We start from the raw sequence: 27,506 nt of genomic DNA on the forward strand, positions 1-27,506 counted from the left end.
CTTGCACGCACATCATTGTTTAGGAAGTCTCTGGATGCTATCAGTATTAAATCGTCCAGTGCTATCTACGCCTTTATATACGCATATAGATATGGCCGAAGTTAAAGGAAAAAAGGACAGAAAAGGGCAGACGACACCAACATGTTTCAAGGTTTTGAGTTGGAGAAGATCTCATTCAGAGATCAAGTTGGTTTTGTGGGTCTTTGGTTGCTCGCATGAAAACGGAAACTCGAGGCTGTTCTGTCAGATAACAGCTAGGACTGCCCCGTCATGCAGTCCAGTGCGATTCTCGCTGTGTCCACGGCCCATTTATTTTGAATCTGCAGAGAATTTCTGGCTCTGCATTATTAAGTTTGGCTGTTAACCTGCCATGCGACATATCGGCATTGTCTCAGTTACTGCTGCTTCGACACTGAAGGCTAGGCTGTTTTGAATCATTATTAGCTTCTCTGTCTGGGAACACCTGGAAGTTTGAGGCATGGCTCCACAAAACAATTATATGTACGTATAGCTAATATGCTCTCTTTTCATTCGATATGTATAGACTGATTTACAGGCAACACATGGGTAGATGACTAACCACATGGAAAACGAACAACCAAAGTACAAAAACCCATTCTGGATCCATGAGAGGTGGTACTCGGTAATTATGACTCTAGTTCTAACTAGGGATGTATATTCTATCACTAGACTAAGTATATATTTTTGTATCCTTTTCTGCTGTCCCTAAGAGAACCAAAAAATATGATCTTCGCAGAGACAATCTTGTGCTCAGCTGCAATGACCAAACCGTCCACATGTCAAAAAAGCTTCAGTTCTTAGGGAAGAGTTGGATGTCAAAACCATCCGGGAAGCCGAGGCCCGGGGTCCGGACTATGTTTCCTCCTTTCACCGTGCTCCATCTGACATGACAAAGATGCAATTGTTCAGGATCTGTTCTGTTCATAGCATATGGTAGGTAGAGAGATCTCTATATTTACTTAATTTACAGGTGACACACCATACCTGTATTTCGTAACCAAATTGTGGATGAATGTTGCCATCAACACCTTGGTGAGATCAGTTCCTACGCAGAACCGAAGGCCGCCTCCAAATGCCATGAAATGCTTCGTTCCACCGGTGATTTCAGGCTTGCCCTGTTCAACAACGACCAAAATCAGAACCATTGTTTCAATGTGGATTTCTCTTGCTAAGCTTGTAGCACAATGCATGGTAGAGATAGTGTTGTACATAGGCAAGGCACCCTGTTTGCCCTATATTTCATTCTGTCCTACTGGGAAATTGTGAAATAGCATATGAGGTTCGTCTACCGGATCAATAAACTGTGGGGCAAGAACCCCGAACTCCAAACATGAAAATAAGCAATGGCCACAAAATTATTATTATTTTCGATAAAAGGCGCTTTATTACTCAAAAGGTTTAAGCACAAAACCAGTTTGGCTTACTGCAAAGTCTGCAGCTAACCAGCCACACACTGTGCATATTTTTCCTACTTGAACAGGTGAGTACTTGTTTAGTTACACCATGTAGACATATATGCATCTGGTACTTTGACCTCCCTGTTAAACTACTGGGCAAGGAAGTTTCGGCGATGGTCCGGTTTCACATCCTGCATGGGCACCAACCGAATTCGTTCTTGATCTCTCTAGCCAAGTTGGTACTCGGGATCAGAACCTTGATATCTTATACTACTACTAGTACCCCTGCTAATAATTGGAACTCTGCAGTTGATTAAATTACTATTTTTCCTTGCAATTTCTGTTTTACGTAGTAGACTCGAGAGCCGAATGTATGCGAGTTCGTTTGAGCAGATCTAGTCATGGCCCTTCCAAGTTCATAGGTAGCTTCAAACAATAGGCCAAGAACAAACTGAACGACCAGAGACTTGAAAGGCCAATTAACGTCATGGCAGGTAGAACCCTAACCTATCGTATCGTCGATGAGATACGCGTGTTCAGCGTAAAAGAAGCAGGATACCATAGTTTCAGGGATCAAATCGAGACTACGAACCTGCCACCTCCATGGGTTGAACGCCAGTGGGTCTTCGTATATCTCAGGGTTCAAGTGCACTGCCGGTGGACACACCATGATGCCCCATCCTGCTGGAACTGTGTAGCCTGCGCCCAACACAAGGCAGAGTTAAGATTCTGTACGACTTGCTAACTTGGACCGTTTCTCAGAAGAGATGCCACGCATGTGCAGCGTGGAATTCGTGATCGTCATCGTACCTTTGATCTCAACGTCCTGCAAGGCCCTCCGGAAAATCCCCGGCACGATGTTTGCGAGCCTGACAATCTCCATAATGACCTTCAGAGAGGCAAAAAGAAGAAGCAGGGGCGTCAGTTTTAGAAATTCAGAGTTCAGAACCACATGATAACAGGCATCTACAGGAACACTACAGCATTTGCAACTGCATGTACAATTAGCGGCGGTAATGTTTTTTACTCCCCATTTTAGAAACTTTTTTTCCCAGTTCTGCTTGTGGTGAAATTAATTAGGCTTGTTCTAGAAAGTCCCTGTACTAACTAAGATTATCTGTCAGCATCGAACACTGGGCCTTGGTTAAACAATTAGGGAACACAAACCCTGCACTTACAGAGTTGCAGCGCCTAGAGCGGTGTTGTGCTCCTCTAACTTGCAATTAGCCACTTGCATTACCCGTTCAATCCCATTATTTGTCAAAATATGAATATGTGATTGTGGTGGCAATATCAAGCACTAGCAGCTGTACTATCTTAACAAGGCAACTTGCACAGTTGCACTAGCTAATTTTAAGCTAGGGTGTGCACGAATCCATGCTAGCTAGGCTCACCTGAGACGTGAATGTCATCGATTTGTACTCTGCCCATGTGATGGCGGCGTCCGGGTCCTCCCTGTTTCTGATAATGGCTTGGTGTTCCTCCTGCTCACGTAACAAGGTCAATTTATCCATCAGTTTTGCTTAAAAAATCTGTAAGTTACTTGACGTGTCTCGTCAAGCGAAACAGTAACTGTCTGTAATAAACAGCGAAGCTGTGACAGCACTAACCGTTAGCGCGTCGACAACCTTGGGGTTCTCGGCGAGCAGCTTGACACCGAGGGTGAGTGCGAGCGCCGTTGTCTCGAAGCTGGCGAAGAGGAGCACGAACATGAGGTCCAGCGCGATGGTCTCCGTCAGAAGCGGCTTCTCCCTCCTGAGTTCCTGGATCACGTGGTCGAAGAAGTCCTCGCACTTCCTCTCAGGATCGGCCATCCTCTCCTTCATCATGCCCTTGAGAACCTTCATCGCATTCTTCCTCCCCTGGAAACATATTCCGTCAGGTTCAAGGAATGCATGTGCGCAATCAGGACAAGTACATTTGTGCGTGCTCATTAATTTAGTGGCTTGGCATGTGTACAGTGTTCACTTCTGAAGCCGGTGCAGTTTGAAGTTATGGTTTTGTGCAACAGTGCTACGATTGGTTCACAGCTGCAACTAGGTAGCTGCTGAGGTGAGTAGAGTCAGAGAGGAGCATGGACAATTGGGTATACCTCCATGCATTCGTGGTAGGCAGTGCCGGGAATGTTGAGGGGGAACGATATTAAGCCGCGGATGAACGCCGTGAAGTTCAGCCTCAGGCTCTCCGACGACTCGGACGGCTCGTAGCCGATCAGCTTCTTGGCCGTAAGGTCAAATATCATCTGAAACGAAGAAGACATAAATGACCTGCATTAGTCATCTATATACGCCTCGAGCGCGACCGCAATCAAATGAGTTGGCATCAGTAAGCAGCCGCGCATGGAGAATTTGAGATCGATCGATCTTACGGTGGAGAGTCCTTCTTTGATGTCGACGCAGGGCTGGGCTGCCCACGAGGCGAGGCTGCCACGGCAGGCGGCATCGGTCTCGGTGAGCAGCACGGCCTTGAGGTTCTCCTGGCCGTAGAGGCGGAGCACCAGGGTCTTGAGGTACTTGTAGATGAAGCCGTGGAGGGAGCCGACGTTGTCGCGGCCGAAGATCTCGGTGAAGGTGTCAGGGTACCAGCTCTCGAACAGCTTGCCTTCATTCTGGAAGACGTAGTGGTTCACGTCCGGGTCCGCCGACACCACCACGGGCCGCCCAACGATGCTCGTCTTGAACATGCTCCCGTACTTCTTCACCCTGTCCCTGACGAAGGGTGAGAGGCCGCAGGTCGGGTTGGGCGCGAAGAACTGCAGCGTCTCGCCGATGAACGGGAGGCCCATGGATCCCGGCGGGAGCGTGCCGCTGGATTTGGGGTGGCGCCACCTGTACACCCAGTGGAGAAGGGCGAGGACGGCAGCCAATGCTGCACCCCAGAGGGATATATAGGCCATGGCAGCCATGGCCTGAAGAAAGATCGTGCTATAGATTCTTGGGGACAGTGGGATGGTGGCGGTGGTGATCAGGCCGAGAGAAGCTAGCTCAAGATATGGCTGCATGTGCGAAGCCAAGGGAGCAGGAGGCTAGCAAAGAGGAGAGGGGTTATGTGTGGGTTTGTGGGGAGTATGAGCTGGGGGATTGCCTATATATAAGGTTGTAAAGGTACTTAATCACCATCCATGAAGGCACCAAAAAAGAAGGCATGTCCTTAGAAATGGGAGGGGATAATTATTGCATTCGTACCCTTTAATATTTTTATTTACATATCAGCCCCTTTCACTTCACTAAAATTACTAAAATCAGCCTTAACTATGTGGAAAAGCAATGTTTTTTTTTGGGATAAACAAGCCTTTATTCATCTTTTGCCACGCAAGCCCCGAGGCTGGTAACACTGTCTCCTGTTAACTGAAAACGCTTAATTGGATTGCCTTTACGAATCACAATAGACACCCGTCTCCGTAAACTGGATTGACGTCTAAAGGAAATATCCCCTAAAGGAAATAATAAAAATATTGTTTATTTTTTGTTTATTATTAATTTTTATTTCTTTATGCTACAAATGCTATGATTCTTAAATATGAGATTCGAAGGAAAACTTAGAGAGATAAACACCAAGTTATTCCTAGTGTCGTCTCTAGGACTGGCGCATATGTTGTATGATGATTACATTCTCATGATCATGACGTAGCTATAGTAATAAGGATGCCTATGACAATGAGAGCACCTCGTTAGAAAAACAAGAGTATTGAACCGATCCAATTTCATGATATACTACAAGATCTGTTTCTTCACTTGTTAGTATTATTATCATAACAATGTTATCGTATACTCACATTCTTAGATCATGATAATCTTGAGTCCCTTCACATCAGATTATATTGATGGCTATCAAACGTTACCCATAACTAGGTGGCTATAAGAGTATTCTTCATGTACTTTGGAAATGTATGCTAGGGATTCGATAGTTTAAGAGCGAGATTTTCTCCTCCTGGCGATGGATAGATATGATCCATGCCCTCTTATTATTACAATATCCATTATCACCTGGCCAGACACATTGTGATTCGACCACAGGGATATCAAAATATGAAAACAAGAAAAGAGAACAAGCTGGTAACGAGGATGAGTTGGTATTGTGATCAAGTCATTGCTTTACAAGGATATCAAAATATCTCGCCTTGCGTTTTGTTAATTATCGTGAAGCAAAGGAAATTGTTTATGGAAATAAAAGGTTCGCTCTAAATATTCGTGTATGTGTGGGTATTAATATGGATGTCTAGATCCAGTTATTAATTATTGACCACAAAGACTTATGGGTTATGTCTACATATTACCGAACTTGCGGGGTCACACGCTTAAGGATTGCTAATTTTGAGTACTAGAACCGAAAAAGTTTTGGAAAGACTGAAAATGTTTCAGCGAATAAAAACCTGAAAAAGTTCTAGATAGGCTCCATGAGCTGCGTACCTGGATAATCCACGGTAGTGGCAGCCCCATGGGATGGGGAGGACGACTCACCATGCTTAGGTGACTTGTTGTAAAGGCTAGTAACCCCTTATCCTCGATGCACATGCTAACCCCTCTCTTTGATGGACCTGGTAACCCTGTCGTTGATATGCATGGGATTAAAGAGTGTTTAACCCCTCTTTGATGTGCCTATATATGTGGAGGGAAGAGGCAACCATTTTACACACTTGTGAGCTGCAAGGCTGCCCCTCTGTCTCTCATTCTCATTGTTCCACAATTAGTCTCGGTGGTTCTTTGTTCTGGGTGTCGAAACGCTGCGGCATTGGTGACACCGTATGCGTGCATACCGGCAGAGGGATCTTGTTTTCGATCCTCAGACAAGAGGGATAATTCTCGTGGTTGGGAGAATGGGAGGTATAATCCTAGCTGCAGGAATCTGCATCAACGGTCTTCACCAACATCTTCTCGTCATTGCGATCGTTGGTAAATATTTGATCAAACCTACTAGCACTTTTATAGTAATCTTGGGCTTTGTTCGTAGGACATATTTTTTGTTTTCTACTATCCAACAGTGGTATCAGGGCAATCTATGAGTAGGTGCAGGTACGTTGTAGAGCACATATCGATGTGCGGGCACTGGACAAAGTTTTTGTGCGGGTATTAGATTTGATCTTTAATTTGATGTTCTTGTCGCTTCCCTTGAAATTGCAATAATTTTTATCTTAGCGGCGTAGTGATATTTTGTTACGAAGTTCTGGCTATTCGCAGTCCTTCTGTGCTGCTTGTAGTATGTTGGTTGTTTGATTAACGATGTGCTTCAATTTTTTTGGGTGTAAGTATAGTTAATAAAAGTAAAATTTTGCACACGCTTGTGGGTGTGATCTACACGGTGTCACGGTTAAAGAACAAGTTTAGCATGAAGCTTGAGATTAAGGTCACAAATGGATCTGGTCCGCTTGCGTCGGGACATCAGGTTGGAGTTTCGCTTCCCGCCTGCCTGCGCGGACACAAACGAACTGACGCAATCCGGTTAGATTGTATCATGCATGAGTGTATTAATTAGCTTGTAGACTTATTTCTATCTTAAAAAGTGTGATGTTATGGTAACATAGCTAGTTACCACAACCATCTCTTTCTTCATTTAATATCATGCCATGTCATCAATTTGCATAGTCGGTAATGCATGTAGCTCTATGTTACTGCCTTAGTTACTCATATTATAAGTAGTCTGATATGTGCAAAGTACATTGTACTCCGTAACCTATCTTGCGCTTGTTACACGTGGCGTCTACGAAATAGAGTTCTAATTTTTGCGATCCGTGGCCTACTAGCCTATCACAACATAAGTGGTTGAATATTCACCGTCACGCCAAGCTGTGAAGGGTACTTGGCATGAGCTCAACTTTCTCGAGCTGAACAGAACATCTCTTTCTTTTCTTGGCTGTACAAATAAGTGTCTTAGTCTAAGCTAGCTCTTACTTTAGGCTTCATTAGTGCTAGTATACTATTAGACCAGCTAGCGGCCGGGGCATACACTATGTGGATTACCTATGAAATTATATATCCAGATTGCTAGCCTGAATCCAGCCCAGAAGAACAGAATATATCAGATCAATTTCCTGGAAACATCAGTAGAAGCGGTCCCGATCGAGCACTGCATTCCACGCGTAAATTCGTCAGATGTGCCAAATAGATTCGACATGGCTGGTGGTGTTCTGTGGTTGTCTATCCGTCCACAGTATCTTATAAAAGAATTTTCCGTTTGATGCCTTGTTAACCAAAGTACCTACACGAAAAGGCAACAACAAGGAAAAGGCCACAACAATCGTCTAAACTTTTTTGCAGAATGTGCTCAAGTTCAGTAAGGAAAACAGCCAGAATCCAGACAGTCTTTTTATGTCCTTCCTTGATCTCTTGCTGGAACAAGCACAGAAAAATGGAAATTTCGTTTTTTTCCCTGCTATTTTTCTAATCTCTTGTTTATGTCGCAGGGCATGCATGCACCTTGCAACATGCGTACGTGTTCCTGGACGCTTATGGGTACAGATCATTCCGTCCGTATGTGTACGAAACAGCGTGGGACGCGCACGTACAACACAAGTGGCGCCATACCGTACCGTGAGTAACATGACAAACAGCGAAACACAAGAAATGGGCTTCTCCACTGGTTTATTTAGTAATCAATCGTGAAGAATGAGATCCAAATCATGGAGTGGAGCGGGGCTGCAGTAGACTTGTACATCTGGATTGGAGAAGCATCGAAATTAAATCTTATTATCTGGGTCTCGTTCGCGGTCTCTTGCGGCTTCCCAAGCTGCAACCACAAAGAGTAATGTTTTGACATACGAGAGCATATGCTTTCTCTCACTGAATAATTTGCCCGCTCCCCTCGGTCGCCTCCTCCAGGCGATAGGAGAGCCGAACCCTAGGCCCCCGCCGCCGCCACCTAGCCCCCGGCCCTCTCCCTCGTCGCCTCCTGAGGCCGCCGCCGGCTAAGCCGTCCGCCGCCAATGAAGGGGGCGGTTAGGCTCTATGCCTCTCGGGATCTTGCACGGCCGCCTCGGAGGGAAGACACCGTGCCGGACCCCAGAGGTCGTTGCCGTCATGCGCCTCTCACCGTGGCGTCGCGCCCTCGGCCTCACTGCTGCCTCCTGCTGTTCGCCGTCCGTCGACGGCCGGCCATGGCGCGGTCTGGCTTGGGAGGGCCCTGTGGTGCGGGGGCTGCTGCGGCCGGGCTCGATCTGGGCTTCGACGGGCCTGTGTCTGGGCGACGTCGTCGTGGTCGTGGCCTGGGCTCCCGGTGGCTTGGCGGTTGGCGGCCGGATCTGCTGCCTCCTGCAGCGGCCTGGCCGGTATGCGTTTCTCCGGCGAGTGGTGGGCGTTTTGGTGGACGGCAACAAGGTACCCTGCTCGGTTGGCCACCCTTCTGCCAGGGCCTACGTTGGGCCTGACGACAACGTTGAAACTCCAGGCGAAAGCTTCACACCATTGGTGCCGATGTTGGGGTGCCCCTGGGTACCATTTTCCCTGTTGAGGGCTTCATCGTGGAGCTTGGTCTCCTGCCGTCGCGAGTTCATGTGTTCTCCGTGTGAAAACCTCTGCTACTTGGAGCGGGTGGCAGCGACACACTGTGCCGTTACCTTCTTGAAGGCGCCTCTTTTGGATTCCGTGTTCCTCGTGGTGTGGTAGATGTCTGGTAGTTGTGCTTGGTTGCCTTGTCATCGAGGGTGGTGGATGCTGGGGCGGCGGCCCCGGACGGTTGATGTGCGCCGAGGCGGCGGCCTCAGATGGTCTTGCAGCGATGACTTCATGGGGTGTGGTCATGGTCTAGAAGGGCATGGGTGGCGTGTTGGTGCTACGTGGGTAGCGAGCTCGTCGGCCCGGCCTACGCGACGGGGCAGTCGGTGTGGCTGGCATGTTGGGGCGGTGGTCCCGGATCTTTTGGCGCGGCGTTCGTGGTGTTGGAGATATGCCCAAGAGGCAATAATAAAATGGTTATTATTATATCTTTGTGTTTATGATAAATGTTTGCATCCCATGCTATAATTGTATTAACCGGAAACATTGATACATGTGTGTTATGTAAACAGAAAAGAGTCCCTAGTAAGTCTCTTGTAAAACTAGCTTGTTGATTAATAGATGATCATGGCTTCCTGATCATGAACATTGGATGTTGTTAATAACGAGGTTATGTCATTGGGTGAATGATAGCATAAGATCAAGTCATTAAGTTCACCTTGCTATAAGCTTTCGATACATAGTTACCTAGTCCTTCGACCATGAGATTATGTGAATCACTTACACCGGAAGGGTACTTTGATTACATCAAACGCCACTGCATAAATGGGTGGTTATAAAGATGGGATTTAGTATTCGGAAAGTATGAGTTGAAGCATATGGATCAAGAGTGGGATTTTTCCATTCCGATGACAGATAGATATACTCTGGGCCCTCTCGGTGGAATGTTGTCTAATTATCTTGCAAGCATGTGACAAGGTCACAAGAGATGACATACCACGGTATGAGTAAAGAGTACTTGTCGGTAACGAGGTCGAACTAGGTATGGAGATATCGATGATCAAACCTCGGACAAGTAAAGTATCGCGTGACAAAGGGTATCGGTATCGTATGTTAATGGTTCAATCGATCATTGAGTTATCGCTGAATGTGTGGGAGCCATTATGGATCTCCAGGTCCCGCTATTGGTTATTGGTCGGAGAGGAGTCTCGATCATGTCCGCATAGTTCACGAACCGTAGGGTGACGCGCTTAAGGTTCGATGTTGTATAGTAGCTTCGGAATATGAGATGGAGACCGAATATTATTCGGAGTCTCGGATGGGATCCAGGACATCATGAGGAGGTCTGCAATGGTCCGGAGAATAAGATTCATATAATGGAAGTCATCTTCAGGGGTTTGGGAAAAGTTCCGGTGTTTTGACTGGAGTTTCTAGAAGGTTTTAGAGGGCCACCGGTGGGCCCACCACCCCGAGAGGGGCCACATGGGCCGAGGGAATGCTGCGGGGGCTCATGGGCTAGCTGCAGCAGGCCCAAGAGGCCCAGCCGGCCAGCCCCAAGAGATAAGATCAAATCCCTAAAAGTTAGGGGGGAGACTTGGGGGGGTGGGGGGGGGGGGGGGAGATTTCCTCCCCCTTCCATGCGCCGGCCCTAGGAGGAGGTGGGCCAAGGGGGACAACCCTGGCTGCACCCTCCCTCTATAAATAGAGGAGAGGGGCAGTCGACCTCTTACCCCTTCACACCAAGTCTGGCCGCCCCCTCTCTTCCTCCACCATAACTCTGCTCCGGCTTGGCGAAGCCCTGCTGTTTTTCTCCTCCTCCACCACCACCACGCCGTCGTGCTACAGGGATTCCGAGGAGAGCTACCACACCTCCGCTGCCCGCTGGAACGGGGAGAGGACGGTCTTCATCGACACCGTACACACGACCGAGTACGGAAGTGCTGCCGGATTGTAGCACCGGACGATCGACTTCATCAACAACGGGATCTGATTTCGTAAGGCTTTGGATCTTCGAGGGTTAGTCTCTCATACATCTCATTGCTTTGATCTTCATAGATTAGATCTTGCTTCTTCCTAGATTGGATCTTGGTTTTTATTCATGTTCACGGTAGAATTTTTGTTTTACATGCAATGAACCCATCAGTGGTATCAGAGCCGTGTCTATGTATAGATCTGTTGCACGAGTAGAACACAATATATTTGTGGGCGTTGATGCTTTTGTTATTTTTAGTTTGTGTACTTGCATCTTGCGGGATTGTGGGATGAAGCGGTCCGGGCTAACTTTACGTGACCGCGTCTCATGAGACTTGCTACATGTAATATCCCAGGTTTAGAGGCAATAAAATAAGAGAACACCAAAGTGTGCATTGCATTCATGCATAGAAAATCCGGGGGATTTTTGCGCTTTCAAATAAAACTTACCACAGTAACTGAAGTTTCACTTGACTTGCTAGAACTGAAGTAGATCATCAAGTCAAGCGCTATAAACTTCACTGTGATCTTTGTTAAAACCTTGTTTTGGGTAGAGATGATTTGATCTATGGGTTAGATCAAATTTAATTATATTTACAACAACACATTCTTTAAGAATCAAACCCTAACTTAGTAACACTTAAAAGTTAGCAACTACCTTTGTGTGTAAATTAATTCACTTCTAAACTTATTACCAAATAAGGTAAACCACAGGGTCTAAAGTGCATAAAAGCCACACATTTTTATTTAAATCATAACTTATTAAGTATATGGAATATCATAAAACAAAATCCATTTACATTACGATTTATAGTTCAAACTATTTGAATCAAACTGACTATGAGTATTTTGAAACTCATATGATCATGCCTTGGTGAAATCAAAACCAACTATCCAAATTTGAGGAATAACCTTCAACCTTGATCTTTTGATCAATATTATAATATAAATCCAATCCAATATGATATATTGACTCATCCACAATAATAAAACCATCCACAAGATATTTAGTAACAAATGCCACTTGGCTATCCAAAAATAAATCATATGAGAGGATAATGATCTTGCCACATAGGCTGAAAATATCTACATGACTTGCATCCCAAGCTTTGCCACCTCATGCTCAAAGGATTGCTATGGATGAGGGCATGACACCCAAGCACCTTACTCATCAAACCAACACAAGAGTCACCACCTATGTGTCATGATACTAGAGCTTGCCCAAGCCTATAAATAGAGCCACACCCTTCATCCATTTGGACATCTTGTACCATGCTACAAGGAAACCAAACACTTGAGACCTTCCATGTTAGTTAGCTAGGATCAAGATGAAGAAGCTAGGAGGTGGAGGCATACCACAAGATGCAGGTTTATCAGATTTCCTGAAGAACAAGCTACAGAATATTGCAAGGTAGAATCCCTAGGCAAACCATATATTTAGAGGATCATATCATCATATCTTGAGTAGGACCTTAGGCTATTACAAGAAATTTAGAAGTGAGAGAGATTATATATGCTAACCATAGCCATGTCTATCCTAGAGAATTTTAGAGTAGTATTACATCTTACTTGTTTAAACCAACCTTTAATCTTGTAGATGAGAGCCATGTTCCATTAGTGAAACATAACCCAAGCTTATGCTCATATTCTAATCCTAGTTGTGTATCACATTGGAGATCACTGCTTAAACCCTAAACTACATTTGAATTCCAACCCATGGATTAACTTGGATTATAATTAGAACCCTGCCATACCTCATGCCTAGTTATACTTCAATATTAGTGAAGCTTATGCAAAACCCTAAACCTTTCAAGTAGAATTCACACCACATAGAATATTATGTCCTAACTTGTGTATCATGGATCACAAGTATAAACCAAGTTATAGATACTTAGTATTAAATACCATTTGGTGAGTAGAATGAAACCAAGATCCTATTCTACTTTGCAATCCAAATACTTTGCCTAAGTAAACCAAATGAAATAGTAGTTTATAAAATAGAATCACCACAAGAGCAATTGAATTAACCATGAGGAATATAGGATTCATCTTAAATAATTTAAGTCAAAGCTGGATTGATGATTATAGAGGTTATATCACCACTCTTATTAAACCCTAAGAACTATCATACACATAAAATCATGAACCAATCCCATTTCCTTTACCATTTGTTAAACCCTAGCCATAATTAATTTATATGTGAACAATCAATATGGTTAAGCACTTGAAAAATATAATATGTTCACCATTCACATGTTCTCAATTTCAGATCTTTTAAAACAGAATTGATTCCTAAATTTAAAGTAATTGAATTGAATCCTAAAATTCATATCTATTTGCACTTTTAACTTGTGCCTCATAAGAACTAAAATTAATCAATTATAAAATGGTTGTTTAACAACAAAACAATACAGTGAGCATTGTCATCAAGTTATATTAATACTCAAATATTTTAGAACCTGTAAAACAAAATAGAATTCAATTTGAATTAAAACCAGTAAATAAAAACAGAAAAAGGAAATGAAAATTTTAAATAAGAAGTGGAGGGAAACTTACCTGGACCTCAGCACCGCAGCAGCCCATTACCACCACCTCGACAGCCCAGTACTAGCCCAGCCCACTAACGAAAAACAACCCACATACCATTTCAAGTGCTTCAAAAATCGTGCGAGAGGAGGCCATCGTCTTCGTCTTCCTCTCCGAGCTCGACACCGCGGCAGCGCCAGTAGACGCCATCCTCGTCGACGATAAGGACGTCCCGGACGCGTGGAAGCTTCCAGAACCCCTCCCTAGGTCTCTCGCGTCCGAGTCTATCCGCAGGAGCGAAAAGATCTTCGCCAGACCACCTTCCAGAGACCGCCACCTCTCGGCCATCATCGTCGTCGTGTCGCAGTCTCCGTGCTCCCCTCGGCCTATAAATAGGGGTGAAAGCACCGCCGAGCACTTCTTGATCTCATCTACTCCTCCAGATCTTCTCTATCCCTCTCTAGCTCTCAATTCCATCTGCGCCAGTACGCCGGAGCCGAGGAAGAACACGGCGGTACAGGCCATCCCAGCCTCAGGCGCGTGGTCGAGGAGAAGCGCCTGGCGCCGTAGATCATCTGGGAGGAAGGAATCGTCATGAATCTTCCTCAAGCCGATGAATTTCGCCGATCCCTTCTGCAGCATATCGCCGGTAATGGCGAATTCATCGCCGTCTCCCTCGATAATCAACATCGCCGACCTCACCATCGGGTCCAGGGTGAGATTGCGCATCCATAGACCCTTAATTTACATCTTCTCGCCGTCTATAGCCAATTCTCGCGTTTTGGCCGGAGCTCACCGCCGCAGAGATGCTCGCCGGAGTTGCTCCGGTGACCTATCGGTTGTGGCGTTGATGCTCATCTACTCAGTATCTGCTCGCGGTTCTAACGCGCCACGAATCGTCGCCTATAGTGCACTGTATCGTCCTCGCCGTTGCTCGCCGGCGCTCTCTCCAGCAAGGTGACGTGGAGGTGGACCCGCTAGTCGTGTTGACTTGGTCAGCTGCCAACGAGGCAGGTGACTAGTCAACGACCCCACCTGTCGGTCACTAGGGTTAGATCCAGATCGGTACAGTTAGTATTTTCTGTTTAATTTAAAAACCAGTAAATTGTTGAAGCTTTGAAAAATCATATAAAATTCATTTCAACTCAGAAAAATGCAAATAATATATCAAAATGCTCATAAAAATAAAATCTACTTAAATAAAATATAAAACAAAAATGTGTGTCAAAATAAAATTTCACTTATTTTTAACCTTATAAATTATGCCTTTTCATTTATTTAAAATACAATTTGAATTCAATAATTAGTGAAGTTTAAAAATTAAATTTTAACTATTTAGTAACTAAGTAAAATGTTAAGATTAATTGTATTTATCATATTTGCATTAACTTAATCATTAGTGGTGATTCATAAACTCTAATTTGCAAATTACTATTTTCTATTTTCTTTAAATAATAATAAATCAAGAAAATATTATAAAACCAATATTAATTTAGTAACTTAAATATTGTGAACTTAAATAATTTTAATTTGCAAGTTGTTATTTTTAAAACCTAATAACAATTATTAAACCCTGATTCTTAATTAAACTTAAATAAGAATTACTCTAATTATTAAATCTTGTAAAAATTAATAAAATGTTAAACCATTACTAATTGTGATTCAAAGTAATTAGTAACCACAACTCTATTACCACTCATCATTTTAGGAGTTGTACCATAATTTAGAACCCCAGTTTTAATTTAAGTAAGACATTGATCTCATTATTTCATGTGTTCATCCATAGTAGTTGCAAACCTAAAACCCTAGGGATTTAATCCATGTGATCATTACACTTTAGTAGTAACTCTAAAACCCTAGTTGCTTATCACATGTGAATTAGGTGAATTTCAACTTTACTTGTAGAACCTTGATAAGTAACCAATGAATGCATAATCATGATCCATCAACATAAAACCAATTCACATGAGCTTGTCATTTCATGTCCCTATTCTTAATTGAAACCTATATGATTCCCTAAGTGCCACCTAGATATAAACCCTAACTTGTTAATTGAATTAGTACCATTGATCCCTGTTACTATATACCATACCATTAGGATCAACCTCAACCATCATAATTTAGTAGAACCATAATGATAAAACCTAATACCAACCTTGTGTAGCAATTCACAACACATGCTCATATCCAACTAAACCCTATTAAATAAATAAGAAACCATCTAGTTTAGAAACTATTAGTGATTACTTAGTGAAGCAAATGAGAAACCATAGTAAACCCTAGTAGCTAATTTATAGAACCATCTGGATAACCATCCTTTGATATGATGCTTAGAATAAACCATAGCAATAAACCTACCACTACTTGCTATATAGAAACCAATCCAAGTTAAGAACCAACTAGTTCATATTAGTGAAACTAAAGGAATCCAATAGTAAACCCTAGAAGTCATAGCTCCTTTTTAAAGTAGTTCATATTCTTATTTAACCTGTTCTTCAAAAGTTATTCTTTTGAAGTACAAATGTCAATCAAACCATAGAAGCCATAGTTCTTCTTTGAAATACTCATTATTTCTTAACTAACATGTTCTTCAAAAGTTATTCTTTTGAAGTATAGTATAAGTAATCATCAACCATGTTCTGTAGAACTTAAAATTGACAACTGTTCTTTATATATTATTTCACCACTATTCTTTATGTGTATGATTGTTATGATGCCTTATATCACTTGGTTATGATGCTAATATAACCAAACCCTAATAAGAACCTTGTTTGAGAACCATTCTAAAATGCAACCAACCCTAAAGAAATCTTTACAACTCATACATCCTAAATCATCGAGGTTAGGTTACGCTCGGGACGATTGCATCTCATACTATGCATTATAGCATCTTTGCCAGTTCTTTAAACATTGTCCTTACCGGACAATGATGGTATTTCAGCATTTGGAGTTCTCACGTATCGAAGCTTTTACCTGCATAATCTTGCAGTCAAGAAAGGCAAGTTCATCACTTGCTCATGTCATTTGATTATTTGTATCAAACTATATGCAAAGTACTATACTTATCACTCATGCATTGAAAAGCAAAGTATTATTTTACAATTATGAATATGACTATGTGGTGGGCAATGGAACCATGGTATGTGTTGATATGGTGGAGGTTCCATTGCATGGGTACTACTCATCTAGGACTAAGTACCAATGCCGTCCAGTGATTCTAGCGCCGTACATATCGCGTTATCCATAAGATCTATAATGGCTTTTGGGGAAGTCAGCTGTATCTTTTCCCTTCTGCACGCCAACGGATTGGTAGAGCCGGTGGGGTGTTGGAGGCACTGCCGCAATAGGTTGGGAAATCCTTTTAAATCCCCATCCATTTGTGATGATAAGCTCTACGATCTATGATGGATTGTCCGGAGTACACCGTGAGTAAAGCCATATTATCGGGAGAAGTCTACTGGGGGTGTACGGTTGGACAAAAGGGTGGGTTTGCAGGGTCGCGGAGAAGGCAGTGATTGGCTTGGATCTTATACTGGGCCTCACACCAAAGGAAGTGTGGACGGGGACATACTCTCGGTCGGCAACATGGTTAAGATCTCTTGTGGGGTAAAGTAACGCACCTCTGTAGAGGGTATCAAGAATTGTGACTGTCACTCCCTGTTCCGGGAAGGGAACTGCGAACGCGGCAGGAAAGGAACTCCACGAAGTTCTAGTCAACCTGTGAAGACTGACGGGAATAGTTTTCAGAATAAAATAAACCTTTTGAAGAAATGTTTACAAAAACTTGCATTCGCCTATGACTTTCTGGTCTATGGCTGTAGCTAGTGCATGATACACATATTTCCTAATATGAACTTGCTGAGTACGCTCGTACTCATTCTATCCCATTTGAACCCCCTTCTTAGATCAAGGCACCGAAGGAGAAACTACCGTGGAACTCGAAGACAAAGAGGTCAACTGCAACAAGATGAAGAATCCAATCAAAGAAGTCAATGGAGTCAACTTCTGCATCAGCTATTATGAAAACCTAGACTAGAAATAAAAGGGAACCTTTCCCTAATCCTAGCACCTAAGTAGCTAGAATTCTATAGCAAGCCAAGTAGCTCTTAAAATTGAGTTAGCAATAAGTTAGACTACGAGTCGTTCTTCTGGAGCTTTATTTGAAGTTTTACTCACTGTAAAGTAGGAGGCTGTGTGGATCTTATGTAAACGGTTCGTGTGTACTTCTATAGACATACCTTGGACTCGCATATGTTTATGTTGTACCACTCTGAGAGATGTAATATGAGTGGAGCGGTGTTTCACTTGTGTTATGTCAACGACTTGTGTACTACACCATGCAGTGGTACGCTGGGTCACCACAGCTGGTATCAAAGCAAATGCTTTGACCCTAGGATTAAAACCCTTTAAAGGAGACCTATAGGTTTGGTAGTGTCTATAGGAAGTGTTTTAACTAAGCCAACTATGCTAAACCAACTATTCTTTTGACTTGAGATGGGTATTCACTTGAGAATAATCCGGACACACTTGAGTCAATCTTTCGTATCTATCTTTCTTAAGTAAAGTTAGTTAGTTATCTAGCTTCATTCCAAATAATTAGAACACCATTGAAGCTTAAGATAATGGGTGGTAGTAGACCACAGTTGGTATACAATACATGGTAGTCCAAAGAGAGGATACAACCACAAGGAAGATATCCTATTGGAAGATGTATACCAAGTCATGTTATGGCTAAGTAAGAGTCATTTAAAATGTCAAATGACTGATGTTAAGTAATGTAGATAAGTAATATGAGGTAGTATATGTCTATGATGAGTCAATCATAGGAGGTAAGGAAGAGTGATAGGAGTATTTAAGTCTGTTTTTCATGGTAAAGTTGGTAATCATATATGATTCACTTGAGAATCAAGGTATGATGGAGTAGAGCATCATAAGTACGATAACAAAAGGATGATAAGGAGTAGGATTTAGGGAATAGTTCGAAAGCTTAGGCCTTAAAATCCTAATAACTGTACCAAGTATGTTAGAACCATAGTCCTTAATTTAAAGAAGACTTATTTAGAGCATATCACATAGAGAAATCCTAGAGTTATAGGTGGTATATTCTAAACAATCATGTGTTTAGCATAGACATGTTAGAACTAATTGTATTATAGGAAGTAGTCCTCAATAGCACATATATATGGTAGCCTATTTTGTTAGTATTTCCAAAGAAAACTAGGTTAACTTCAACTATCCCAGGCCATTTTGTTTCAAGTTTGTCTTATTGCAAATGTGCAATTAAGATAAATGTTGAGACAGATAGTAGAAATTCACGTATTCGTGCTAAGTATCACAACCTAAACCTATCTTATGGGGTGTTATATATTTCACATCTGATCCTGATGTTTAGGGATGTCTTACCCAACTATTATATTCAGGCATATAAGGATGTGTATTATAAACACAAAGCTGAATCTTCTTGGATTTTATTGGATTTTCATTGATTGACTAGATCCATACATGAAGTTTGACTTTGATATGCAAATGCATGTTGCAATATCAAGCTCTTACTTGATGTTATAGGTCTAGAGGGTAAATGTATTCGTGTGAGGAAGTGACGAAATCTGAAGATTTTGAAGACAAGATGAAGGTTCACTAGAAGAAGGAAGTAAAGTTGTGAGAAGCAACCACAATACTCTAAAGGAAGGACCAATCTAACTCACTTTTATCCTTAATCAAGGGGTACTTCAACATGGAAGTATCATGAAAGTGAGGAAAATAGTGAATATGGAGCAGAAGAAGTAGAGCCATATTCATTATGGAAGAAGGGAATGCAAGTGAAGTCACTTACAATACTATTTTCATAGTGTCAACAAGTGGTCATCTTGCAAAACAAACCCTAGAAGAAGGAAAAATAAACAAGTGAAGTCGCAGCTGGTATCATAAGACCGCAGCTGATATAGGATATCCATGAAGAGAAAGTATGTGAAGTGAGGTATATCTTGACTAAAACTATAAAAGTAGCCACGGCTGGTAGGTAGATATTACCTAAAACCATAACATAGCCATAGCTGGTATCCAATAAGCCACATCTGGTACTAGGTAGTCTACAGCTGGTACCAGATAGCTCACAGCCTGAACATTTCTTTACCCTAAAAGAAAGGGGGATTCCGCAGCTAGTATTTCACAGCTGGTATCTCGTGGTTGGTAAATATTTAGTCGGAGGATTCATAATGGATACCCACAACTGTGTGGATACACCGCAAAGAATTCTTCGTGAGACTTTAGAAAGGTACAAAATATAAACCAGACTTAAACCAACTACCTCACCTTGGAGTTTAATGATTAGAAGAAAGGAAGTTTGAAGATCATTAGTAAACTCCAAGGGGGAGAGGAAGGCTGAAGGAGAAGTATTAAGATATAATTTGTAGTATGATAGGCGGAGAAAAAGGTCTGAACTGAGAGGAAGTCCGATCCTATTTTCATAAGATTGGTGGAAGTATCCATATAATAGTACTCTCAGGAGGTTGTCAGACCAGAAGCCGAGGTTCATATCTCGAAGAAGTAAGGGTTAGACCTTAACTTGAGTAGGTAATTGATAATTACTCAGAAGCAGAAGAGCTCAAGTAAGTCTAAGTTAATGAAGTTGGATGAAGAAGATGTCGGAGGACAATCAAAGCTTAAGAAGCTCAAAGACCGAAGGGTTTGACCATACAACTAATAATTATTAGAAAGATTCCTTTCATGGAACCTAAAGAAACCAAAAGAAGGATAACTAGCATAAACTAGAAGCCATGATTGGATGGACTAAATGAGTCTAATCCATTCGTAAGAATAAACCACCAGGACCATGCCTATTGTAAATACCTTACTAAGCACCACTACTTTCATTATGGTAGTAAGGGAAAACAATACCCTACCTTAAATAAATCTTTTAGACTTAAGGTTTGGGCACCGCAGCTGGTACACCGTATTGCCATATTATCCCGCAGCTGGATTATCGTAGCTGGTAGAACCAAGTTTTAAGTACCCAAATAGGAAGATGTCACCATAGCCATTAGTAAAGCCCATTAACACAATAAGATGTCTTAATCCAAGAATCTTTGGATAGTAAGCCTATAAGCTTAGAGTGTTGGAAGAAATCATAGAATAGAAGAAAGTATCAGTGCCAGACATTAGAAGACTCCAGGAAGGATCTGGACAAGGGATATATTTCACTATATCTAGTGTGATCACCATGGAGTTGAAGGATGGTGATCTGTTCAAGACATTTCAACATTCCGAAACCTGAGAGCGTTCGAACTTCGGGACGAAGTTCAGTTTAAGGGGGAGAGGCTGTAATATCCCAGGTTTAGAGGCAATAAAATGAGAGAACACCAAAGTGTGCATTGCATTCATGCATAGAAAATTCGGGGGATTTTCGCGCTTTCAAATAAAACTTACCACAGTAACTGAAGTTTCACTTGACTTGCTGGAACTGAAGTAGATCATCAAGTGAAGCGCTATAAACTTCACTGTGATCTTTGTTAAAACCTTGTTTTGGGTAGAGATGATTTGATCTATGGATTAGATCAAATTTAATTATATTTACAACAACACATTCTTTAAGAATCAAACCCTAACTTAGTAACACTTAAAAGTTAGCAACTACCTTTGTGTGTAAATTAATTCACTTCTAAACTTATTACCAAATAAGGTAAACCACCGGGTCTAAAGTGCATAAAAGCCACACATTTTTATTTAAATCATAACTTATTAAGTATATGGAATATCATAAAACTAAATCCATGTACATTACGATTTATAGTTCAAACTATTTGAATCAAACTGACTATGAGTATTTTGAAACTCATATGATCATGCCTTGGTGAAATCAAAACCAACTATCCAAATTTGAGGAATAACCTTCAACCTTGATCTTTTGATCAATATTATAATATAAATCCAATCCAATATGATATAGTGACTCATCCACAATAATAAAACCATCCACAAGATATTTAGTAACAAATGCCACTTGGCTATCCAAAAATAAATCATATGAGAGGATAATGATCTTGCCACATAGGCTGAAAATATCTACATGACTTGCATCCCAAGCTTTGCCACCTCATGCTCAAAGGATTGCTATGGATGAGGGCATGACACCCAAGCACCTTACTCATCAAACCAACACAAGAGTCACCACCTATGTGTCATGATACTAGAGCTTGCCCAAGCCTATAAATAGAGCCACACCCTTCATCCATTTGGACATCTTGTACCATGCTACAAGGAAACCAAACACTTGAGACCTTCCATGTTAGTTAGCTAGGATCAAGATGAAGAAGCTAGGAGGTGGAGGCATACCACAAGATGCAGGTTTATCAGATTTCCTGAAGAACAAGCTACAGAATATTGCAAGGTAGAATCCCTAGGCAAACCGTATATTTAGAGGATCATATCATCATATCTTGAGTAGGACCTTAGGCTATTACAAGAAATTTAGAAGTGAGAGAGATTATATATGCTAACCATAGCCATGTCTATCCTAGAGAATTTTAGAGTAGTATTACATCTTACTTGTTTAAACCAACCTTTAATCTTGTAGATGAGAGCCATGTTCCATTAGTGAAACATAACCCAAGCTTATGCTCATATTCTAATCCTAGTTGTGTATCACATTGGAGATCACTACTTAAACCCTAAACTACATTTGAATTCCAACCCATGGATTAACTTGGATTATAATTAGAACCCTGCCATACCTCATGCCTAGTTATACTTCAATATTAGTGAAGCTTATGCAAAACCCTAAACCTTTCAAGTAGAATTCACACCACATAGAATATTATGTCCTAACTTGTGTATCATGGATCACAAGTATAAACCAAGTTATAGATACTTAGTATTAAATACCATTTGGTGAGTAGAATAAAACCAAGATCCTATTCTACTTTGCAATCCAAATACTTTGCCTAAGTAAACCAAATGAAATAGTAGTTTATAAAATAGAATCACCACAAGAGCAATTGAATTAACCATGAGGAATATAGGATTCATCTTAAATAATTTAAGTCAAAGCTGGATTGATGATTATAGAGGTTATATCACCACTCTTATTAAACCCTAAGAACTATCATACACATAAAATCATGAACCAATCCCATTTCCTTTACCATTTGTTAAACCCTAGCCATAATTAATTTATATGTGAACAATCAATATGGTTAAGCACTTGAAAAATATAATATGTTCACCATTCACATGTTCTCAATTTCAGATCTTTTAAAACAGAATTGATTCCTAAATTTAAAGTAATTGAATTGAATCCTAAAATTCATATCTATTTGCACTTTTAACTTGTGCCTCATAAGAACTAAAATTAATCAATTATAAAATGGTTGTTTAACAACAAAACAATACAGTGAGCATTGTCATCAAGTTATATTAATACTCAAATATTTTAGAACCTGTAAAACAAAACAGAATTCAATTTGAATTAAAACCAGTAAATAAAAACAGAAAAAGGAAATGAAAATTTTAAATAAGAAGTGGAGGGAAACTTACCTGGACCTCAGCACCGCAGCAGCCCATTACCACCACCTCGACAGCCCAGTACTAGCCCAGCCCACTAACGAAAAACAACCCACATACCATTTCAAGTGCTTCAAAAATCGTGCGAGAGGAGGCCATCGTCTTCGTCTTCCTCTCCGAGCTCGACACCGCGGCAGCGCCAGTAGACGCCATCCTCGTCGACAATAAGGACGTCCCGGACGCGTGGAAGCTTCCATAACCCCTCCCTAGGTCTCTCGCGTCCGAGTCTATCCGCAGGAGCGAAAAGATCTTCGCCAGACCACCTTCCAGAGACCGCCACCTCTCGGCCATCATCGTCGTCGTGTCGCAGTCTCCGTGCTCCCCTCGGCCTATAAATAGGGGTGAAAGCACCGCCGAGCACTTCTTGATCTCATCTACTCCTCCAGATCTTCTCTATCCCTCTCTAGCTCTCAATTCCATCCGCGCCAGTACGCCGGAGCCGAGGAAGAACACGGCGGTACAGGCCATCCCAGCCTCAGGCGCGTGGTCGAGGAGAAGCGCCTGGCGCCGTAGATCATCTGGGAGGAAGGAATCGTCCTGAATCTTCCTCAAGCCGATGAATTTCGCCGATCCCTTCTGCAGCATATCGCCGGTAATGGCGAATTCATCGCCGTCTCCCTCGATAATCAACATCGCCGACCTCACCATCGGGTCCAGGGTGAGATTGCGCATCCATAGACCCTTAATTTACATCTTCTCGCCGTCTATAGCCAATTCTCGCGTTTTGGCCGGAGCTCACCGCCGCAGAGATGCTCGCCGGAGTTGCTCCGGTGACCTATCGGTGGTGGCGTTGATGCTCATCTACTCAGTATCTGCTCGCGGTTCTAACGCGCCACGAATCGTCGCCTATAGTGCACTGTATCGTCCTCGCCGTTGCTCGCCGGCGCTCTCTCCGGCAAGGTGACGTGGAGGTGGACCCGCTAGTCGTGTTGACTTGGTCAGCTGCCAACGAGGCAGGTGACTAGTCAATGACCCCACCTGTCGGTCACTAGGGTTAGATCCAGATCGGTACAGTTAGTATTTTCTGTTTAATTTAAAAACCAGTAAATTGTTGAAACTTTGCAAAATCATATAAAATTCATTTCAACTCAGAAAAATGCAAATAATATATCAAAATGCTCATAAAAATAAACTCTACTTAAATAAAATATAAAACAAAAATGTGTGTCAAAATAAAATTTCACTTATTTTTAACCTTATAAATTATGCCTTTTCATTTATTTAAAATACAATTTGAATTCAATAATTAGTGAAGTTTAAAAATTAAATTTTAACTATTTAGTAACTAAGTAAAATGTGAAGATTAATTGTATTTATCATATTTGCATTAACTTAATCATTAGTGGTAATTCATAAACTCTAATTTGCAAATTACTATTTTCTATTTTCTTTAAATAATAATAAATCAAGAAAATACTATAAAACCAATATTAATTTAGTAACTTAAATATTGTGAACTTAAATAATTTTAATTTGCAAGTTGTTATTTTTAAAACCTAATAACAATTATTAAACCCTGATTCTTAATTAAACTTAAATAAGAATTACTCTAATTATTAAATCTTGTAAAAATTAATAAAATGTTAAACCATTACTAATTGTGATTCAAAGTAATTAGTAACCACAACTCTATTACCACTCATCATTTTAGGAGTTGTACCATAATTTAGAACCCCAGTTTTAATTTAAGTAAGACATTGATCTCATTATTTCATGTGTTCATCCATAGTAGTTGCAAACCTAAAACCCTAGGGATTTAATCCATGTGATCATTACACTTTAGTAGTAACTCTAAAACCCTAGTTGCTTATCACATGTGAATTAGGTGAATTTCAACTTTACTTGTAGAACCTTGATAAGTAACCAATGAATGCATAATCATGATCCATCAACATAAAACCAATTCACATGAGCTTGTCATTTCATGTCCCTATTCTTAATTGAAACCTATATGATTCCCTAAGTGCCACCTAGATATAAACCCTAACTTGTTAATTGAATTAGTACCATTGATCCCTGTTACTATATACCATACCATTAGGATCAACCTCAACCATCATAATTTAGTAGAACCATAATGATAAAACCTAATACCAACCTTGTGTAGCAATTCACAACACATGCTCATATCCAACTAAACCCTATTAAAGAAATAAGAAACCATCTAGTTTAGAAACTATTAGTGATTACTTAGTGAAGCAAATGAGAAACCATAGTAAACCCTAGTAGCTAATTTATAGAACCATCTGGATAACCATCCTTTGATATGATGCTTAGAATAAACCATAGCAATAAACCTACCACTACTTGCTATATAGAAACCAATCCAAGTTAAGAACCAACTAGTTCATATTAGTGAAACTAAAGGAATCCAATAGTAAACCCTAGAAGTCATAGCTCCTATTTAAAGTAGTTCATATTCTTATTTAACCTGTTCTTCAAAAGTTATTCTTTTGAAGTACAAATGTCAATCAAACCATAGAAGCCATAGTTCTTCTTTGAAATACTCATTATTTCTTAACTAACATGTTCTTCAAAAGTTATTCTTTTGAAGTATAGTATAAGTAATCATCAACCATGTTCTGTAGAACTTAAAATTGACAACTGTTCTTTATATATTATTTCACCACTATTCTTTATGTGTATGATTGTTATGATGCCTTATATCACTTGGTTATGATGCTAATATAACCAAACCCTAATAAGAACCTTGTTTGAGAACCATTCTAAAATGCAACCAACCCTAAAGAAATCTTTACAACTCATACATCCTAAATCATCGAGGTTAGGTTACGCTCGGGACGATTGCATCTCATACTATGCATTATAGCATCTTTGCGCTTCTTTAAACATTGTCCTTACCGGACAATGATGGTATTTCAGCATTTGGAGTTCTCACGTATCGAAGCTTTTGCCTGCATAATCTTGCAGTCAAGAAAGGCAAGTTCATCACTTGCTCATGTCATTTGATTATTTGTATCAAACTATATGCAAAGTACTATACTTATCACTCATGCATTGAAAAGCAAAGTATTATTTTACAATTATGAATATGACTATGTGGTGGGCAATGGAACCATGGTATGTGTTGATATGGTGGAGGTTCCATTGCATGGGTACTACTCATCTAGGACTAAGTACCAATGCCGTCCAGTGATTCTAGCACCGTACATATCGCGTTATCCATAAGATCTATAATGGCTCTGGGGAAGTCAGCTGTATCTTTTCCCTTCTGCACGCCAACGGATTGGTAGAGCCGGTGGGGTGTTGGAGGCACTGCCGCAATAGGTTGGGAAATCCTTTTAAATCCCCATCCATTAGTGATGATAAGCTCTACGATCTATGATGGATTGTCCAGAGTACACCGTGAGTAAAGCCGTATTATCGGGAGAAGTCTACTGGGGGTGTACGGTTGGACAAAAGGGTGGGTTTGCAGGGTCGCGGAGAAGGCAGTGATTGGCTTGGATCTTATACTGGGCCTCACACCAAAGGAAGTGTGGACGGGGACATACTCTCGGACGTCAACATGGTTAAGATCTCTTGTGGGGTAAAGTAACGCACCTCTGCAGAGGGTATCAAGAATTGTGACTGTCACTCCCTGTTCCGGGAAGGGAACTGCGAACGCGGCAGGAAAGGAAGTCCACGAAGTTCTAGTCAACCTGTGAAGACTGACGGGCATAGTTTTCAGAATAAAATAAACCTTTTGAAGAAATGTTTACAAAAACTTGCATTCGCCTATGACTTTCTGGTCTATGGCTGTAGCTAGTGCATGATACACATATTTCCTAATATGAACTTGCTGAGTACGCTCGTACTCATTCTATCCCATTTGAACCCCCTTCTTAGATCAAGGCACCGAAGGAGAAACTACCGTGGAACTCGAAGACAAAGAGGTCAACTGCAACAAGATGAAGAATCCAATCAAAGAAGTCAATGGAGTCAACTTCTGCATCAGCTATTATGGAAACCTAGACTAGAAATAAAAGGGAACCTTTCCCTAATCCTAGCACCTAAGTAGCTAGAATTCTATAGCAAGCCAAGTAGCTCTTAAAATTGAGTTAGCAATAAGTTAGACTATGAGTCGTTCTTCTGGAGCTTTATTTGAAGTTTTACTCACTGTAAAGTAGGAGGCTGTGTGGATCTTATGTAAACGGTTCGTGTGTACTTCTATAGACATACCTTGGACTCGCATATGTTTCTGTTGTACCACTCTAAGAGATGTAATATGAGTGGAACGGTGTTTCACTTGTGTTATGTCAACGACTTGTGTACTACACCATGCAGTGGTACGCTGGGTCACCACACTGCACGCTTGACATGCAACTTGTATTGCATAAGTGGCTTTGCGGGTGTCTGTCTCTCTCACCATAGTTACGATTCATTCTACTCTTTCTATTGACAACACTAGTATCACCGTTGTGGTTCATGTTCGTAGGTAGATTTTATCTTACTCGAAAATCCTAAACCACGTAAAATATGCAAACCAAATTAGAGGCGTCTAACTTGTTTTTACAGGGTTTGGTGATGTGATATGGCCATGATGTGATGATGATTATATTTTATGTATGAGATGTTCATTATTGTATTATGGCAACCGGCTGGAGCC

At 41.3% G+C, this 27,506-nt stretch overlaps 1 protein-coding gene across 1 annotated transcript; it reads right to left on the reverse strand.

The window, feature by feature from the left end:
- Positions 1-487: 487 nt before the first annotated feature.
- Positions 488-4,463, reverse strand: LOC127335880 (cytochrome P450 87A3). Its single transcript, XM_051362612.2, has 8 exons — positions 3,787-4,463; positions 3,511-3,660; positions 3,029-3,280; positions 2,813-2,902; positions 2,229-2,307; positions 2,011-2,117; positions 1,006-1,136; positions 488-902 (listed from the first exon to the last, which is right to left on the reverse strand). The coding sequence occupies exons 1-8, from the start codon at positions 4,417-4,419 to the stop codon at positions 812-814; spliced, it is 1,533 nt and encodes a 510-aa protein (XP_051218572.1). The 5' UTR covers positions 4,420-4,463; the 3' UTR covers positions 488-811.
- Positions 4,464-27,506: the final 23,043 nt, after the last annotated feature.

This window comes from Lolium perenne, chromosome 2 (genome assembly GCF_019359855.2).
Source record: "Lolium perenne isolate Kyuss_39 chromosome 2, Kyuss_2.0, whole genome shotgun sequence".
Classification (NCBI taxonomy): domain Eukaryota; kingdom Viridiplantae; phylum Streptophyta; class Magnoliopsida; order Poales; family Poaceae; genus Lolium; species Lolium perenne.

Excerpts from the sequence above, each read along its gene's own strand:
- LOC127335880 (XM_051362612.2), bottom strand. The coding sequence starts at position 4,419 with ATGCAGCCATATCTTGAGCTAGCTTCTCTCGGCCTGATCACCACCGCC. Across the intron at positions 2,308-2,812 it reads CGATGACATTCACGTCTCAG|GTCATTATGGAGATTGTCAG; the intron begins GTGAGCCTAGCT and ends GCCTCTCTGAAG. Across the intron at positions 2,118-2,228 it reads GCAGGACGTTGAGATCAAAG|GCTACACAGTTCCAGCAGGA; the intron begins GTACGATGACGA and ends TGTTGGGCGCAG.